Source organism: Juglans regia, chromosome 10, assembly GCF_001411555.2.
Source record: "Juglans regia cultivar Chandler chromosome 10, Walnut 2.0, whole genome shotgun sequence".
Lineage (NCBI taxonomy): Eukaryota > Viridiplantae > Streptophyta > Magnoliopsida > Fagales > Juglandaceae > Juglans > Juglans regia.
In genome coordinates this window covers 7124235-7143617 of record NC_049910.1, presented here as the reverse complement: position 1 = coordinate 7143617, position 19383 = coordinate 7124235, and the positions used below count along the sequence as shown (strand labels likewise).

Genomic DNA, 19383 nt, shown 5'->3' with positions numbered 1-19383 from the left:
TAAATACAAACTCTTCTTCATGTATCACTTTCCACTGAAATAAAGGGAAATGGTCCATTACAGCGCAAGAACATACAATGTAGTTAAAGAAAATCATAGCATTATGAGTTCAACAATTGGGAAGTGTGTTGGTAGAGCGCCAAAAAGGGAGAGAAGAGTCATGGCGTGTTCAAACATATCGAATACCTTATCTACTCCAAAGACTTGCATAAACCGTACTCAGATACAAACAGGCTAACAGCAACCAGAAAGCAACCACATGTCCATGAGCCCCTTTTTCAAATAATCAAAACATCAGGCAAATGGCTCCAAACGATAAAATAAAAAATGATAGCACCACTTCTTAGAGAAGGAAAATTTGGGCTACCGGAAGTCAATCACTCTTCTTGGAAGTAACAACTTTCTTGACAACATCTGACTTCAACTTGCGTCCGAGAGAAAGAGTTCCCAGAACCAAAGAATCGATTTCCTTCTCCTTTTTTTCATACACATAAAAGGCTATAAAGACAACTGGAAGAACTGCAAAATTAAGACAGAGCTTATATAACCCCTTAGATAAGACGCTGGAGAATGGAATAGTCTCAAAATCAGTCCAATATGAAAATGGAAGTCTAAGGCAGGACATGAATGAAGCTCGTGTTCAACTGCAAAAAATGTCAGCTAAAATATTTCCCAAGTACAAGAGGAAATCCCAGCTAAAATATTTCATGGGAAGAAATCACCAGATGATAGATTCTTTGAGATTTATAACAGAGTTCAGCTGACAGTTTATCCAAGTTCTGTACCAGCTTCCTTTTACTGGTACTAAACAAAATTAACATGGCTAGCTCGTGTTTTGTGAGAAGTTTCAAAACATCTGAACTGCTATGGCTTCAAGCTCGAATTAAATGCCAATACCTTTAAGGATTTTGTTTACAGTAAAGCGGCATGCATGAGCATAAGAGAGAGAGAGAGAGAGAGCAAACCTATGACAAAAAAGCTCTGAAGTGAAATGGTTCCAAGGAAGCTAAGAAGCAATAGAGAGAGAACAACCTATCATGTTACATGAGCAAAGAACAGAATCAGTAAAATGCATCAAGAATCCCCATTGGAGTTGCAGAAATGGACCAAATAATACGTGCTAAAAAAATTTGGAACCAAACTTGGAATTTCCATTATATATACTAGTAGCTGCCATTAACAGGGTGGCACAAGAATGTGGCACTGTCAATACACATATTTGACTTGTGGTGGCTTTTTGTAGTGCCTTGTCATGGATGATATGTACACATAAAAGCATGGCAGAGATTTTTGACTTGGCATCCGTATAAAGAGTCCATGAACAAAAACAAAAGAAAGAAAGGATCCATAGAGTAGAGTGTACCACCTAATCATCGCCCATCAACTATTTAACTAAAGCTAAATTCAGGTGAGCTTTTAAAACAAAATAGTGGACTTGGTCAAACAAGCAAATAGACCCTGAAGAGGTTTTGCATTACCCTTCAGTTAAAAATTAGCAAGGGACAGAATTGGTTTCCAAGGAAGACCATTTAGAGGAGCAAGGCTCCCTTGAGAGCTTCGAAGATGCTCCCAAAATGTGAAGTTATTATGCTTCAGATTATTCCTTTTACTCGAAGTAGTAAGTATACTGGGCAGATTGCTTTTATTTTTTCTTTGTTCTCTCCTTTTTTTTTTAATTTTTTGAGCTTTAAGAATTTAGTTGTAGCTATTTAAAGAGCTCCTCTTCCATTCCCCGTATACTTAAGTTGAAGCCTTTTTTTAAAAATAATTATCACCAAAACAAAAAGTACTGAGAAGTATTCAGCACCGCATAACTTGGAGCCATAGAAGCAAGGAAACATACAAAGACTAGTAAATACCTTAAGGAACAGAACCCAGTCCTTTCCCATCGAAAGATACTTTAAAACATTAACAGCAGCATTCCAAGATGACGCCACCGATGAAGCAACTCTTCTCGACTTCTCTTCTGACAAATAAAAACGTGATGGGGGTATTTTCTCCACTGTATATCCCATTCTGGCATAGTAGACATGCATGTATAGTTAGAAATATATTTTATACCATCAGTTTGATGCTTCTGACAGCCTCCCATCAAATCAGAAAGTTTCAATAAGGTCTAACGATGAGTGAAACACATTAACAGCACTGCTCCATGTTAATTGACATGCTAAGAAGAGGGTAATCAGACATACATCTTTTCTGGTAAAATGCCATGGATAAACAAGAATATTGAGGTTGCCAAAAGAAGCTTTGAAAGGCCGCTTAGGAGGATAAATCCAGATGCAATGAAGTTGTAGTAAATTGCAACCAATAGTAATAAAGCAGTAAGTGTCTGCCTTTTATCCCTCCAGAGTAACATGTCAGCAACTGCAAAAAATAGCGGCAGCCAGATCACTTCATCAATGCATACAGATGAATAAATGTATCTCGCATATTTAATTGCAATGTGTCAACTGCTATATGTTATCGTGGTAAAAGTTCAATAAATACGAAACAAAGAGCACCCACACACAATCCCAAATTATAATAATATCCTTATGTTTCACTGAAATGTCTCCACGTGTGCCAGGGTCTGACAAAGTAAGCTCCACTAGAAACAAAAATAATCAGGGAGCTTCTCAACATGCATATTTGCTAGATATGGATCAGCAAAACACAAAGCTATAAAGAAATGTCTGTATAATAAAGGAGAATAACAAATTATTGATGCAGTACAGCAATCTTCCTATATTGAAGTTAGTGATTCCCAGTCCTTGTCGCTCAGCAATACTTCTCTCCATTTGAAAGGGAAAAATTCTAGGGTTTAGCTCATGGAAGGGGAATGCTGCGCCCTAACACTACAAGAACATTCCCATGGAAGAACATATGGAAGACTAGGGTCCCCTTAAAAACTTTGTTTTTTTGTATGGGCAGCTTCGTTAGGGAAGATTCTCACCTTAGATAATCTAAGGAAACGCCACATCATTGTATTGGATTGGTGCTACATGTGTAAGAAAAGTGGCGAGTCAGTGGATCATCTATTATTGCATTGTAATGTAGCCACGAGTTTATGGAAAGATATCTTTGCGAGAGTGGGACTCGTTTGGGTAATGCTACGAAGGGTTGTTGAATTTTTGGCCAGTTGGCAAGGAATCCAAGGTAATTCTCAAATTGCAGCTATGTGGAAGATGATACCGACCTATCTATGGTGGTGCATATGGATGTAGACGAATGGTCGGAGCTTTGAGGATAGTGAACGGACAATGGATGAGCTTAAAAAAAAATTCCACACTTTATTTCATTGGTCGATTGTAATAGACTTTAATGGCATGAACGTACATGATTTTCTTGTATCTTTAGACAGTCACGCCTGGGTGTGGCTCTTGTATATGTCCCGTGTACTTGGCTTCACCTATTATCAATAAAAAACTTATTTACTGATCAAAAAACTGGAAGGGGAATGCTGCACCCTAACACTACTGCTTGTTCATACAAACATTTATGTCGCATACGAGTGTTTGCACACCTATACCTTAGAAATATATAGCTTAGTTAGGTCATATTAGAGCTGAAGACCCAAGTAGTTAAGTTAGGTCGTGTCAGGACAAAAACAAAGAACTAATTGTTGAGTGGCTAGATTGCAGGATAAAAATGAACACTATATAATGTTTGAGCAATTGTATTGAATAAGACATCCCATTGAACCTTTCAGTATTCCATACAGAGTGCATAAAAATACCATGCGGGAGGTGGTATTATGGTCAATCCAGATAACATGGGTTCCTTGTCAGTTGCCTAAAGAGTGAGATGGGGCATCCTGAGATCACCAGTGTTCTCAAGATTTCCCCCAGCCGCTCAAGCTTTCTGCAGTAGCCAGCCACCAACTGCTCAAGCTTGCCACCAACATCCAAAAATCACCACTAAAGCGCAGTCAATTTTTTCTTTTTAAATTTCCTCTTCATCATCCATCATTCAATCAGTCAAGCTTACAACATGCAATTTTTTTGTATTCAGTCCAAGTCAGGTGTATTCAAGCACATGATAAGATATCTTAGGAATACATGATAATATATCTTATTTCCAATCAAATCCAACCCACCATACACAATGTGTTAAATGGGCATGCCAGTCTTAACTTGTGCAGAAGTTATTATTAACATTAATAGAGTTTTATCATCCTAAGAACAAGTTACTAAGATATTCATATTAATAGCATAATTCCAATCATCTAACATCATGCTCACAAGATAATCTGCCACTGATAATCAGACACCTAATTAATATTGTTGTTGGCTACGGAAGTGCAAGGGGGAGCAATTCTATGATTATGGCTGTGTAGGAGGTTATCCACATTTGATTTTTCAAGGCCCTGAATGATTGCACTCTGCCAGGTACTATAAGGAAACGTCCATTGTATTACATAGTAGAATGCAGTACAGATAGACACTAAAAGCAGTGACATGAATGAAAATTGATGATACCCCTTCCACTTCCAAGATATACGGAAGCTCTCGACGGTCCTTCTCTTTTGTGTAGATGATCAGCCCTCAAGTGTGAGTATGACTCAATTGTCCTCTTTATACCATCCTGCAGAGAGAAAAAATCCAATGTGACAGGTACACTCAAATATTCAAAAGTTGAACTAAGATTATTGTTACGGAGATGTGATTTTGGAGATTTTTTTCTATTTTTAGTCATACTTTCCTTTCTAGCTACATTATAAATACCTGTCAATTAGGATGTAAATACTTACCTTGTATAGCATATTAGTGATAGATATATGCATAGAATCCGGCAACAATTATGTAATCTCTACTCTATATAATGAACGCAAACCCTCAATAAAGGGCATTCAGACCAATTTGACATGGTTTCTGAGCCATAAACTTAGAAATATTTCTGGTTCTTTCTCGTGGGATTTTTTTTCGTTGGTGGACGATTGGGTTGATCTTGTTGGCACTTTTTGTGTGCCGGTTGGTTGTGGAGGGGCTGTACTTCTTCCCGTTGGTAGGTGACAGTTTTGCCACTATCGGCACTGTCTGTGAGCATTCGTGTCTTCGACGTCGCTAGGTTGCGACATTTCTTGGGGTTTCTCGGCACTATCTGTGTGGTTCTCGCAGCTTCTATGGGTGGTTGTGTGGTGGTCGACGGTCTTTGTGGCAGTCAGCAGTCTCTGCTATGGTGTTTCGTTGCTTCTGGGCAGGTTCATTTTTTTGTTGTTTTACGTGACTTTCTTCACGTATGTTGAGAATACTATTCGCTTTACTCAAAAGAATTTTCCTACGTGGTAATTCCAATTTAAAATGTTTTTGAAAGGGAAGAAATTATCGAATCATATTGATGGTTCTGCTAAAGTTCCAACTGATGAAACGAAACTTATACAATGGGAGGTCAAGGATGCTAAGGTGGTCTCTTGGCTATTGGAGACGATTGAGCCCCATCTTGTGACAAATCTTCTCTGTTTTACTACAACTCAGGCTATATGGAACTATATCAATCGTAGTTATCACCAAGACCACAGCGCTCGGAAATTCCAATTGGAGTTGGAAATTAGCAATTACATTCAAGGTAATTTGACCATTGAACAATTCTATTCTAGTTTTATTAATCTCTTGAGCAAGTATTCTGCAATTATTCATGCTAAGGTCCCCCCGGCTACACTAGTAGCTCTTCAAGTTGTTCATGCAGAGAGTCAACACGATCAATTTCTGATGAAGCTTTGGCCTGAATTCGAACCTGTCCGGGCTGGCTTATTGAACCGTAATTCGGTCTCCTCTTTAGATATTTGTTTGGGAGATTTGTTGCGTGAAGAACAACGGTTATCCACTGAGATGTGTATGATTCACGAGAAGGTCTCTTATGAGGCTATTAATGTCGCCTATGCAGCATAAGGAAAAAAGAGGAACAAGTTGCAGTGTCTCAGCTGCAAGGAGTGTGGTCATATTGTCCGCAATTGTCCTAAGAAAGTTTGTAACTACTGTAAGAAAGGTCATATCATTATGGACTGTCGGGTGGGGCCTCAGAATCGCCAATCCCAAGCTTTTCAGGCTACTATCCAGTCATCTTCTTCTGCTGCACCTCACACCGTGAGCTCTGATTCATTTGTTCTCACCCCTGCAATGGTACAACAAATGACTGTGTCTACTTTTACTACTTTAGGCCTGCAAGGTACGGGTACTAACTCAACTTCTTCTTGGATTGTTGATTCTAGTGCTTCAAATCATATGGCTGCTAATGTGACGGGTCTTCATGGTGTTCGTAAGTATGGGGCACGCAACATATTCAGATTGTCGATGGCAGTACTCTTCCTATCACTGATGTTGGTAATTTGGGTTCTTTATTTCGCAATATTTTTGTCTCTCCTAGATTATCTACCAGTTTGATTTCTGTAGGACAACTGGTAGATAATAAATGTGATGTTCATTTTTTTCGTGGTGGTTATCTTGTGCAGGATCAGGTGTCGGGGAAGGTGATCATGAAGGGCCTAACGTGAGACGTTTGTTTCCTTTACAATTTTCTATTCCTAATGTTGTTTCTCTTGCTTGTACGGCTACTGCCAATAATAGTGAAGTCTGGCATAAGAAATTGGGTCATCCTAATTCTGTTGTCTTGACTCATCTTATAAAACATGATTTTTTGGGTAATAAAGATTCGTTTTCTTCTTCTAACGTATCTTTTGATTGTGCTACTTGTCGTTTTGGTAAGAGTAAAACTTTACCTTTTCCTACGCATGGTAACTGTGCTGCTACATGTTTTGAGATTGTGCATACTGATATTTGGAGTGTGAGTCCTATTATTTCTCATGGCCAGTATCGCTATTGTCACGTTTATCGATGATTATAATCGATTCACCTGGATATATTTTCTTCGTTCTAAAACTAACGTGTTTTCTGCCTTTCAAAAAATTTGTTGCGCTTGTCAAAACACAGTTTGGTACTTGAATCCAAATTTTACGCTCCGACTCCGGGGGGGAGTACATGTCTCATTCCTTTCAGACTTATCTCCAGCAAAAGGGAATTATTTTCCAGTGTTCTTGCCGATACACCCCTCAACAAAAAGGAGTCGCTGAGCGTAAGAATCGTCATCTTTTAGATGTCATTCATACTTTGTTGATTGACTCTTCTGTGCCTTCTTGGTTTTGGGTTGAAGCTTTATCTACTGTTGTATATTTGATCAATCGTTTGACTACTGCCACTCTAACTTATGATTCTCCCTACTTTTGATTATTTGGCATATCTCTTCAGTATCAATCCCTTCATACTTTTGGGTGTATTTGTTTTGTCCATCTGCCACCAATTGATCGTCACAAGCTTGTTGCCCAGTCCGTCACGTGTGCCTTTATGGGCTATAGTCCTACTCAGAAATGATTTGTTTGTTATGATGCTCATGCAAACAAATTCCGGATCTCTTGAAATGTGATTTTCTTCGAAAATCAATATTTCTTTTAGTCTCAAGTTATTTCTGATTCTCCTATTGCTATTTTACCTACTTTTGATGATGTGCCTTCTTCTATTGAGCGGTTTAAGCCAAGTGTTGTGTATCATCGACGTCCTCAACCTCCTTCAACGCCCCTTCCAGACACTGCTTTGCCATCTGATTCCGTGGTTCCTAGACCTCAGCGCTCCACCCGGGTTACACATGCACCGCATAGGTATGGTTTTTCTCATACCTCGCTTACTGTGACTCTCGACACTATTTCTGTCCCTCACTCTTATGCTCAAGCAACCACCCACGCATGTTGCCATGCAAGAAGAGATACAGGCTCTTCAAGACAATCACACCTGGGACATTGTGGCTTGTCCCTCTGGTATCAAATTTATTAGTTGTAAATGGGTGTACTTAGTTAAGTTTTGGTCTGACAATTCACTAGACAGATATAAGGCTCGTCTTGTGGCTCTTGGGAACAACTAGGAGTATGGTATTGATTATAAAGAAAATTTTGCACCCATCGCTAAGATGACTACTGTGCGGACTGTCTTGGCACTTGCTACTCCGCAAGGGTGGTCCCTCTGGCAGATGGATGTGAAGAATAATTTTCTGCGTAGGGACCTAAAGAAAGAAATCTGTATGACTCCACCTCCCAGCACATTTGCTACCCTTTCATCCGAGGTTTGTCGACTCAGACAATCTTTGTATGGACTCAAACAGGCTCCACGTGCATGGTTTGATAAATTTCGCTCTACTCTGCTTACTTTTCATTTTGCTCAGAGTTAGTTTGATTCCTCTCTTTTTCTTCGCAAAACTTCTACAGGAATTGTGTTGCTTCTAGTGTATGTCGATGACATTGTGATTACTAGCTCTGATGTTGATTTAATTCAGCAATTGCAACAGCATCTCAAGGCCTTTTTTCACATGAAAGATCTTGGTCCCTTACAATATTTTCTTAGCCTTGAGGTGCAGCTTACTCCGACTGGTACCTTGTTACACCAGCACAAATACACGCAGGAAGTGATTTCTTTGGCTGGTCTCCAATCGGATAACTCTGTTCTTACTCCCTTGGAGGTGAATCTCAAGCTTCGTCAAGAGGAAGGTGAGAGCTTATATTTGATCCATCCTTGTATCGACAGCTGGTTGGGAGCTTGAAGTAGGGGTGATACCCGCATGGTGTGGGGCGGGGGGTACCCTCCCCCACACCCTGCCCCGCACCATGCGGGGGGTTGGGGTTTTTCCTCCGCCCCCCTCCTAGGCCAACACATTGTGTTTAAAAAAAAAAACAGTCCAAAAATATTTTTTTAGACCCAAATTATAATATAATTTAAATAATAAATTAAATTTTATAAATATAAAAAAAACTTAAACTCATTAGAGTTAGATTTTGGATTGTCTTGACCTTCTAAGCCAACCTTTATATAGGAGGCCAAGACAATACAATAATCATCCTTAAGCAATGTGAGACTTACTACTAAGTCTCACATTGCTTAAGTAGGTCTCACATTACTTAAGGATGATTATTGTATTGTCTTGGCCTCCTATATAAAGATTGGCCCTAAGAGGCCAAGGCAATCCAATGACTTGAATACAATTTTAAGTTTTTAATAAATTGTATATATCTATATACAATATATTTATTTATATATATAAATAAATAAAAATTATATATGTGGAGCGGAGCGGGGGGCGGGGTGGGGCCCCGCTGGGGTCATCCCACCCCCGCTAAGCCCTCTCCATGCAGGTGTTTAGCGTGCTCTTTTAGATGTGTGTCAGATAGTTTCTTGTGGGCATTTGTAGGTGTTTATGGGCCCAATTTAGATGTGGATAGAAGATTATTGTGGGATGAGCTAGTAGGAGTTCACTGTTGGTAGGAGTTTCCTTGGTGTATTGAAGGTGACTTCAATGTTGCTCGATTCCAAAGTGAAAGTTTTGGAAATAGAAGAGTGAGGCCAGCAAGCTTGGAGTTCTTAGAGTGTATCTTTGAATTGAACTTGATAGACCTACCACTAGCAGGGGGCCCTGCCACATGGTCTAATAATCATACATGGACTCGTTTGGATCGTTTCCTAATTTCATCAGAATGGGAAACCCATTTTCCGGACGTATGGCAAAAGCGGTTGGTTCGTTTAGTTTCGAATCATTGGTCTATCTTACTTGATTGTGGAGGCATTCATAGTGGTAGACGATATTTTAAGTGAATATGTGGTTGAAATCAGAAGGTTTTGTGGAGAGGGTCAAACAATGGTGGATTTCGTATCAGTTTAAGGGTACACGCAGCTTTATTTTTGCAAATAACCTAAAAGCTTTAAAAAGAGACTTAAAAGAATAATATACAGTCTTTTGGCAATGTTGAGGAAAACAAAAATACCAAGTGGATGGAAATACAGGTGTTAGAAAGACTACAAGAGGGGAGACCACTTAATGAGGAAGAGCAAGCACAGAAAACTTTGCTGGTCGCAGATCTTGAGAGGATAATCTTGCAAGAGGAAATGTCTTAGCGCCAGAAGTCAAGAGTATTATGGTTAAAGGAATGGGATTGGAGCACGAGGTTTTTTCATAGTATTACAAACTCTCATAGAAGAAACAATAATATTGAGGTGTTGAAAATTGAGGGGGTGGAGTGTAGAGAAGAAGAGGCTATCAAAGATCATGTGGTTGATTTCTTTGAGAAGATCCTTACTGAGCAGGTGGAGTGGAGGCCTACTCTTGATGGGTTGGTGTTTAACATTATTGAACCGGGAGATGTTGCCAGGATGGAGAGGGCTTTCGAGGAGGAAGAGGTATTTGATGTAGTAAGGAAAATGGTAAAAGACAAACCTCCCGGATCTGATGGTTTCTCTATGGGCTTCTTTCAAGAATGCTGGGAGGTGATTAGAGAAGATCTTTTGAAGGTGTTTCAGGAGTTGTTCTCGTTTGGAAAATTTGAGAAAAGTCTTAACTCCACTTTCCTTGCTTTAATACCTAAAAAGGCCGGGGCTATTGAGATCACAAATTTTTGACCTATTAGCTTAGTGAATGGAGTATACAATATTATATCAAAAGTTCTTGCTAATCGCTTAAGGGAGGTGTTGGGTAAGATTGTGACTAAGCCTCAAAATGCTTTTGTTAAGGGTAGACAGATCCTTGATGCAGTTCTAATTGCCAATGAATACTTGGATAGTAGATTGAAGGTTACCCAAGAATTATGTGTAAGTTGGATATGGAAAAGGCGTATGACCATGTTAATTGGGACTTCCTTCTATATCTACTGGGTAGGTGTGGTTTTGGTGAAAGGTGGAGGTCTTGGATTAGCTGGTGTATATGTACGATACGTTTCTCTGTGTTGATTAATGGTAGCCCAGAGAGTTTCTTTCAGAGTTCTCGTGGTTTGAGACAAGAGGATCCGTTATCTCCTCTACTTTTTATTATTGTTATGGAGGCACTAAGTAGGATGATCTCGGCTTTGTTGGATAATTGGTTTATTAGTGGTTTCCAAGTTGGATCTCCGAGCAGGGGTATTACCACTATCTCTCATTTGATGTTCGCAGATGATACGCTTATTATGTGCAAAGCTAATCGAGACTAGGTGCGGGTTGTGAAGGCATGTTTGCTTTGTTTTGAAGTAGTGTCTGGTCTAAAAGTGAATTATGATAAATCCGAGTTGGTGCCGATTGGAGAGGTTCAAAATATTAGAGAGTTGGCTGACACGTTGGGATGCAAGATAGCGTCTCTTCCTATGACTTACCTGGGACTACCATTGGGTATAGCTTCGAGGGCACGCTTGATCTGGGATATAGTGATTGAAAAAATGGAAAGGAGACTGGCAGGGTGGAAGAGAACGTACTTGTCAAAAGGGGGTCGGATTACTTTGATTAAAAGTACACCTTCTAATCTACCCACTTATTTCTTATTCTTATTCCCTATACCGGTAGGTGTGGCAGGTCGTCTCGAGAAGCTACAAAGAGACTTTCTGTTGAGTGGATTAGGAGAAGAGTTTAAATTTCATCTTGTCAAGTGGGAGAAGGTGTGCCATCCTATCTCTAGTGGTGGTTTGGGCATTAGAAACTTACAGTTGTTTAATCGGGCATTACTTGACAAATGGCTATGACGATATATCAAGGAACCAGAAGCCCTTTGAAAAACTGTGATCGAAAATAAATATGGTAGTTTAGGGGAGGGTTGGTGTACTAGAGAAGTTAAAGGGGCCCATGGAATGGGGCTATGGAAGCGTATTAGAAAAGAGTAGGAGGTCTTTCAACAGCACACTAGATTTCAATTGGGTACAAGTGCCAGGATCAAATTTTAGAAGGATGTTTGGTGTGGCGACAGTGCTCTCCAAGATTTGTTTCCTATACTTTTCCTGATAGCAAGTGCCAAAGATGCTACAGTGGTGGAGGTTATGGGAATCTCTGGAGGGGGTATTCACTAGAATATTAATTTCAATCGGGCGGCACAGGATTGGGAGATGGAGATTTTTGCCGATTTTTATAGTATCCTATATTCTTGTCGTCCAAATATCCAGCATGAAGATGGTATGTGGTGGATTCCTGCAAGGAGAGGGGTTTTCACATTCCTTTTATAAGGTCCTTACACAAGTGTCGGAAATACAGTTTCCCTGGAAAAGGCTCTGGCAACACAAGGCTCCTCTCAAAGCTTCTTTCTTTGTGTGGACAGCGTCATTAGGCAAGATCCTTACTATAGATAATCTGAAAAAGAGGAGGATAATCATTGCAGACTGGTGTTATATATGTAAAGGAGGAGGTGAGTCAGTGAACCATCTACTTTTGCATTGTGAGGTAGTCAGGACTCTCTAGAATGAGGTGTTTAAAATAATGGATTTAACATGGGTTATGCCAGAATCCGTAGTGGATATATTGGCGTGTTGGATCTCTATCAAAGGTGTGCATCAGATCAAAGTGATTTGGAAGATGATTCATATTTATATTATGTGGTGCTTGTGGCAGGAGTGAAATGAGAGGACGTTTGAAGACAAGGAGAAATCTTTGGCGGAGCTAAAAGTTTTCTTTTTTAGGACTCTATGTACTTGGGTCATTGCTGTGGACTTTAATGCCATGGATCTTCATGATTTCTTAGTTGCTAATATGCCTTCGTAGATAGGGCATACTACTTTGTAATTGGTAGTTGTTGCCCATTCTTGTGAATAATACTTATTTTACTTATCAAAAAAAAAGACTCGGAGCACAAAATTAAACCTAATCAGAACAATCTATACATAAACAGGTAGATTCATTAAGTTCATATCTACATTGACCATCCACAACAATCATTTAGAAGGTTATGAGCATGCGGTAGAAGCAGCACACCATGAGGGCAAATCCTTGAAGTTGAGTTCAAAGAAGACCATATAAACTATCAGCTAAGCAACTATTCTAAAACAATTAAGAAAATAATTCCAATGGAAAAAAAAAAAACAAACAAATAATTCTTTGTTATTTCTGTTTTATTCTTTTATTATTTTCTGTTCTTCTTTTCCTTTCTTCTTTTCCTTTCTTCTTTTTGAGAAACTTTTTATCTTTTTAATAAACTAGGAAATAACCTGAAGGGAGACGATGGGTTCATAGCCAAGTAGATCCTTTGCTTTTGAACAATTAAAAGATCTGCTGCAAGATAGGAGTCTAATTCTTGAAGGTGTCAATTGTGGAACCTTCATCCCATATGGGCCAAACAGCCTATATGTCCACTCCACCATATGTGCAATTGGCATCATGACAAAGGCAGGGATCTTTATTCTTGGCCTGCAAACCACATTGGTTCAGAATAAAAGAGAAGGAGCATCACATGTTACATAACTATATTCTATGCCTTTTACTACAGAATATATTTTTTCTATGAGTAATATTTTAAAAAGTTATAAGTAACTTATCAAAAAAAAAGAATTGTTTTATAAGATAATAAATTAATGAGAAAAATGAGATACAGAAGTGGTGGCAGTGTGTGAAGCAAGGTTTTCTTAGATTTTCCCACAAAATCTAAGTTATGAAGCTATGCATATTGTGTCAACGGTACTCTGATGCATGAACAAATCCACCACCACCATATCCCAACCCAAAATGCTCATAAATTCCAAGTGAGTATCCTGGAGTTCACATCCCCATGTTTAAAACCAATCATAAGGTGGGTTCTTTGGATTTTGAGGTGGGGTCTTTCAGTAATGATCAAATAGTAATGAATCTTTTCTTCTGTAAGGATAGTGTCAGGATATTGGAAATACACGATCAGTATTGCCTATAATAAAAGTGAAATGAATAGTTGTTCCTCTGTGTGGATTATGAACTTGACAGCTTGGATAGGTAAATAGGAACTGGAAGAGGACAATGGAGAGAAAGCTCTGGTTTTATTATGGTAGGGTTTCTGCAACACAAAACTCACCGGTGGTGACAGTGACAGGAGGCACGAAATAGAGGGATGGAAAGGTTTTGAACAATGAGGGTGGTGCAGGTACCAAGGTGGTGGGGCTGCTGTAATGGAGGTATTGGTTTGAGCTTGGCACTGGTCTTGGTGCTCAAATTTGGGCTGGTGGCATAACGGACAGGGCGGATGAGTAGAGAGAGAGGGAGATACTCTTCTCCACTAAAAAAAAAAAGCCCTTAAACATTATATATTTCCCCATAGTTCTTGATTTGGGTATATGTCATGCTAAACTTCCACATACCAAATGGTATGGCAACAACTTACACCATAATTTCCTTCATCACTACTTTGCAAAAAGAAAAAACTGCTCAATTAAATTGAGGAACAATTTGGAAATTTCTTTTTTGATAATTAAGATAATTTTTATTAACCGCAAAAGAAGGTACACATGGAGAGGGAAAAATTGGAAGTTTTTTACTTTCTATGAACTAAAATGAGAACCATAGTCTAGCAAAAAGATTTCTGATGTGAAAAATGATAATCATGGTTCGTGCTACATGCTACAACATGGTTAAAAAGCGCAGTGTATTCATTGGCATCCATGCCATTGGTGGTTCAATACGATGCCTAGATTAATAATGGAGTTGCTTATGAGTGAGAGATATAGCTTTTTTCCTATTGATAAGAAACAAGATATCTTATTAATATTGAAAGAGGCATAGCCCAAGATATTTGAAGATGATATCTTATTAATATTGAAAGAGGCATAGCCCAAGTAAGAAGATATTTGAAGATGTACTATAACTAACAAAGAACTGGCTAAGTGGACCCTAAAATAGATGAAGATCAAAGAAGAAGAAAAAGATCAATATGAAAAGAGCTGGATACATCTAGTCGGGAAAAAAAAAAAGTACCAAGGATAAGACATACCCCTCATAGCCAAGTCCTTCCAGAATAAGCGAAACAAACTCCCAAAATTTTATAGGTTCCATGTTGGTGATAAAATATGCCTGCAAAATCCTACTTATCAAAAAACATATGCCTGCAAAATCCAATGTTTGTTGAGCAAAGAAATTCAAAACCCACTTATGATATCCTAGCTTGAGATGTCCACATTTTTATCTGTGTTTTTCTTTTATAGGAGAACCTCTCCCTGACTTTAACCTTTTCCAAATATTCCACGAATGACTACTGGATTTGAAAGATGGCGGAGAATCTAGAAAAATCAATCAACTGAACTCTCTCTCTCTCTTTCTCCCAATATGTGTGTGTGTGTGTGTGTGTGTGTATTATTCTTGTTTGAATACTGATATTGCAACAATAAAAGTACCTGCCCTGCAGCTTTTTCCGCAACCATCCCTTCCGATGCAAGAGCTCGCTCAGCACATATATGGGCATGTGCCACATTTTCAACATAAGTAAAATCATAAATGTTGTTTCCATCACCAATAATGAACTGAACATATGAAAAAGAAGCAAATAAAAATCACATTAGTTTTCCCTCAAGAAAGCAGCCACCGCTCACAATTTTAAGAAAATTAGCATTTGGGTGTGTTACAGGTCTTCACCACTCCACAAGAAAAATTTTATATGATTAACAAGAATTTTGTGGTAGCCCCTGATGGATGCTTTTTGATTATGAGAAATCCCAGAGACCGTGCAAACACACGTCTTCTATCCGGTTAGACCCTAATGGATGCTATCATAACAGAGACCATATTAAATTATTACAACTTTCTAATCAATGTTTCAAGTAGTCAAGAGCCTTAACATGAAACTTGTGACAGAAGCTACCTGTGATGGGATTAGGTTCAAGAAGGCACTGCTACAAGCGCTTTGCATGCATATACATCTTATCACAAGTCTTAATAAAATGTTCGTACAACAAAGATGGTATTTGGCATTTTTTTTTATTGGTAAACAAATTTTTACTGATCAAAAGAGTAGGCAAAAACCAAGTATACGGGACATATACAAGAGCAACGCATAGGCGTGCTAGCCTAGTGATACAAGGAATTCATGAAAGGTCATACCATGAAAATCAATTACAATCGACCAATGGACAAAAGTATTGAAAAAAAGGATTCTAAGCTCATCCATTCATCGCTCTTGGTCTTCAAAGTTTCCTGCATTCCTCTCCGTCCAGATGCACCACCATAGACATATTGGTATCAACTTCCATACGGATGCAATTTGAGAGTTGCCCTGAATACCTCTCCAGGAAGCTAGGAGATCACGTACCCTTCTCGGCATCACCCATTTGGCAGTTGGGCTCGATAAAGCGAAGAGGAATTAAAATTTGATGGTCCCAAAGATTAATTTCATTTCATAAAATATTTTTTTTTATGGGTAATCATTTCATAAAAATCTATGGACTTTATTCCTTCATAACAAGAACATGCTTTCCTCAACTTGATTGTTTAATCCCAACCCAATAAAAGCAGATCATGGACCACACTGACCGAAATCTAAGCCTCAAAAATTGATACAATATACAAATTTATGTCATTCGTGTATCAGAATATGGAAGCAGATTATTGAACAATATCCAAAACATGGAGTTTGTTTTCATAACTAGAAGATAAAAAGAAGACAGTCAAAATAATGCAGAGCAATAAACATCCTTGCCTTAGATTTCCCCGCCCTTGCAGCAGCTACTAAAGATGGAACCAACAACTTATCTCCAGGGCCAAAAATGCCGCTAGGACGTATACAGCATGTTAAAAGTCCATTAGTCCCATTTGATTTGATTACCAATGCCTCTCCTTCAGCTTTAGTTGCTGAATACGAATCGTTGTGCTGAAACATTATGAAGATAACATGGGCATCGATTACACATGCTAAGCAGTAACAAGGACATTATTATTTGACAATACACGTGACTACCTGTGCATGATGAACACACACACAAAAAAAAGGATACAAGAAAAGATGCTGTTCAACATTTTAGGTGATAAAAATAAAACTGAATTTACTTCAGCTTATATCTCTCCGCGCCAAAGAAAGGGAAGAAACAAGGAGTAGTGAAAATAATCTGTTACAATACATAAAAATAGAATAAACTCTGACTCGCAATTTTGCTTCAAAACTGGCAGTAAGCAGCAATAACAACAAACTACACACTCAAGAAATAATAAACTTGAGACTCGGTGAAGTCAGTACCTTAGCCGGATATGACAACGACTCATCCCCATTGAAACTCCCATGAATCCCATCAAAGACCACGCTAGGAGAGCTAGTATAAATCAATCTCTTTACTTTTAGCTCAGTGCAAGCATCAATAACATTTTTTGTCCCTGCAGACCATAGTTGATTCAAAATATAAAACAAGCATGTCCATCCACAAACAAAGACTGTAAAAAGTCTGAAAGCAAATCAAAAGCAATATGGCTCAACACCCAACACGCTGTACCTTCCACATTCACCGAATGATGCAGCTGATAATTGTTAATCGATGAATTTGGCGCAGCCATGTGGAATACGACCTCCGCTCCTTCACATGCTGTTTAAAAAGGGGGAAAGATCTTTAGTGAGACTTTTTCAGCTTGTAATTTTATCAAACGTTGAAGAGCAATGGTAGTTGTGACCTTTCACCACATGGGCCTTGTTTCGGAGATCGGTATGAACATACACGGCGCGGCCAGAGCGTAAGGCTTCGCCGAGGGGGCCCTTCTCCTCGGTTGGTTCAAGCTCAATGGTGGGGCCCAAGTCGGCAATCCGCACGGAAAACATTTCGTAGGCGATGAGCTTTTCCACCAAATGCCGCGCAGCAAATCCTCTCCCTCCAGTCACCACGCACCATCTCTCCTCCACTACCATTATTTTTATCGACGCCCTGAAAAATAGATACCGGCATTCACATAAGTTTGGTTCACCCAGGAAAGAGAAGCAGAACATAGGAAAAAAAAAAAAAAGAGACCGGGGATTTAGTTGTACCCTTTTCCTGGTGTGAAAAGTTGGTCTTCGCCTCTTCGGTCTCCCTCTACCGCAGCTAGTGACGACACCGATGGGATCCGACTTCAGAGAGAGCCAGCCAGCGCCAGGTGACAAAACCAGGAAACAAGCAGCATCAGTGTAAGTGAGAGAGAAGATACGACATGAAGCGCACGTTACATAGTTTCACTTTCACATGACAACATGTGGTTCATTCAAAAATTAAATTCAAAATTAAATTTAAAATAATATTATTTTATTATATAGTATACAAATTGTGATTTAGTGGTAAGTTTATCATATCATATTCTAATGTGGGACCCTCTCTGTCCTTCCATATATTATTACAAGAAATGTCAATATGACGTATGAGTTTGCCTCTTCATTTTGATTATTTATGTATTTTCTTAACTTAATAATTAAGAAAATAATTTTTAATGTATTGATATATTTTTTTATTTTTTAAAAATATTTAAATATATTAAAAAATATTAAAATAAATAAAATATAAATATAAATTTGTGCTAGCCACCCAGCAGTCATTGCTCAACTATAGTCTAGCATTACTCTATTATTATTTTACCATTTTCGTACCATCAACAGTATAATACCTTGATTTCAAAAATTAAAAAAGGGTATAATACCTCAAATTAACGTCATCTTTGGTCTTTGATAACGAAATGTTGGTGAAATCATAAAAATATAATAAAAATTATAATAAAATTAAAATTAAGATGAAACCAGTTTGAACTAAAGTACGAAAATATCACTCTCTTTAATGAGATTCAAGCTCTCTACGGTGTACAAAGTTTCAAATTAACCGATGCAGTAGAACTCCTCTTGACTTGACTCCTCTAGAATACAACAGTCCAGTTGATCGTCGTATAACTCAAGTCTACTCTGTACAAATAGTTGAGTCCAAAAATCTACAAAACTGTAAAAAATCATAATCATTAATCAAAAGTTGAAAATACTTTCTCAAGTTGGAGCTATTTTTCCGTTAGTCAAAAGAAGGATAACATATATACATGAATTAAAGTCATAATTAGAAAAATTAGCACCTCAATAGCCATAAATGCAATGCATGCCTACGGAAAGAAAACGTAAAACACTAAATCAACCAAAATTTATTACAAATAACTTTCAAGATAATTACAAAATATATTAATGTAAGAAAATCGGCATGCAAGTAAAAATCTATATTAATGCTTTAATCCAAACGATGCAATTTAAAAGATAATCGTTACAAAATAAATTTTTATTAAAATGTAACAACACGAAACTTATCGTAAATCATTACTTGTTTTATAACTTGTATAATTGGTTTCACTTGTGACCGATTTATCCTAAAATTAAGAAAAATGCTACTCTTATCGCTTATACTTAATTATCGCTATGATTTTTTATTTTTTACTTAGTAATCAAGGATGTATTTTTTAATAATATTATAATTTTTTTTATTTTTTAAAAAATATTTAAAAGTGTTAAAAAATATATATAAAATAAATAAATAATAATAATAATATAAATAACTGTAGCTCCCAACGTGGGAGCAGTGGCTGAAGAGCCACCCTAAAATTAATACTCATTACACTGTGTTATCGTCTCATATAAAAAAAATTATATACACCATATCCGACCTACATGCCAAATTAATAGCATCACTATTCAAGTTATACACCATATTAA

General features: G+C 38.0%; 1 protein-coding gene across 2 annotated transcripts; it reads right to left on the bottom strand.

Annotated features, from left to right (window-relative positions):
* On the bottom strand, positions 1-17887 carry LOC108990435 (3beta-hydroxysteroid-dehydrogenase/decarboxylase). 2 transcript variants are annotated; one of them, XM_018964404.2, is made up of 14 exons: positions 17698-17845; positions 17349-17596; positions 17174-17263; positions 16924-17057; positions 16390-16560; positions 15092-15217; positions 14692-14771; positions 12947-13145; positions 4461-4566; positions 2193-2367; positions 1860-2016; positions 966-1032; positions 368-519; positions 79-273 (listed from the first exon to the last, which is right to left on the bottom strand). In XM_018964404.2, exons 2-13 carry the CDS (start codon positions 17578-17580, stop codon positions 374-376), a joined length of 1683 nt encoding a protein of 560 aa, XP_018819949.1. In that variant the 5' UTR covers positions 17581-17596; positions 17698-17845; the 3' UTR covers positions 79-273; positions 368-373. The 2 variants fall into 2 exon arrangements, with proteins under 2 accessions (XP_035550663.1, XP_018819949.1); XM_035694770.1 differs by lacking the exon at positions 15092-15217 and having other exon boundaries at positions 1-519; positions 17698-17887.
* Positions 17888-19383: the final 1496 nt, after the last annotated feature.